General features: G+C 61.6%; 1 protein-coding gene across 1 annotated transcript in view; it reads right to left on the bottom strand.

Moving 5' to 3' along the window:
* Nucleotides 1–263, bottom strand: part of LOC105512041 (tubulin alpha chain-like) — a gene marked incomplete at its 3' end in the record, with an annotated part of 4,605 nt that continues 4,342 nt past the window's right edge. Inside the window, exon 2 of the mRNA XM_011942297.1 lies at nt 1–261. Within this exon, the coding sequence (XP_011797687.1) occupies nt 1–261 (261 nt within the window). The remainder of the gene's footprint in view (nt 262–263) is intronic.

Raw genomic sequence — 263 nt, 5'->3', positions numbered from 1 at the left:
GGAATCCACGCCCACCTCTTCATAATCCTTCTCCAGAGCTGCTAGGTCCTCTCGGGCCTCAGAGAACTCTCCCTCTTCCATGCCTTCGCCCACGTACCAGTGCACAAAGGCCCGCTTGGCATACATGAGATCGAACTTATGGTCCAGGCGGGCCCAGGCCTCCGCGATGGCCGTGGTGTTGCTCAGCATGCACACGGCCCGCTGCACCTTGGCCAGGTCTCCCCCAGGGACCACTGTGGGGGGCTGGTAGTTAATGCCCACCT

This window comes from Colobus angolensis, unplaced genomic scaffold (assembly GCF_000951035.1).
Source record: "Colobus angolensis palliatus isolate OR3802 unplaced genomic scaffold, Cang.pa_1.0 Scaffold209, whole genome shotgun sequence".
Lineage (NCBI taxonomy): Eukaryota > Metazoa > Chordata > Mammalia > Primates > Cercopithecidae > Colobus > Colobus angolensis.
The sequence above is the reverse complement of the archived record's forward strand: the minus strand, read 5'-3'. Positions and strand labels throughout refer to the sequence as shown.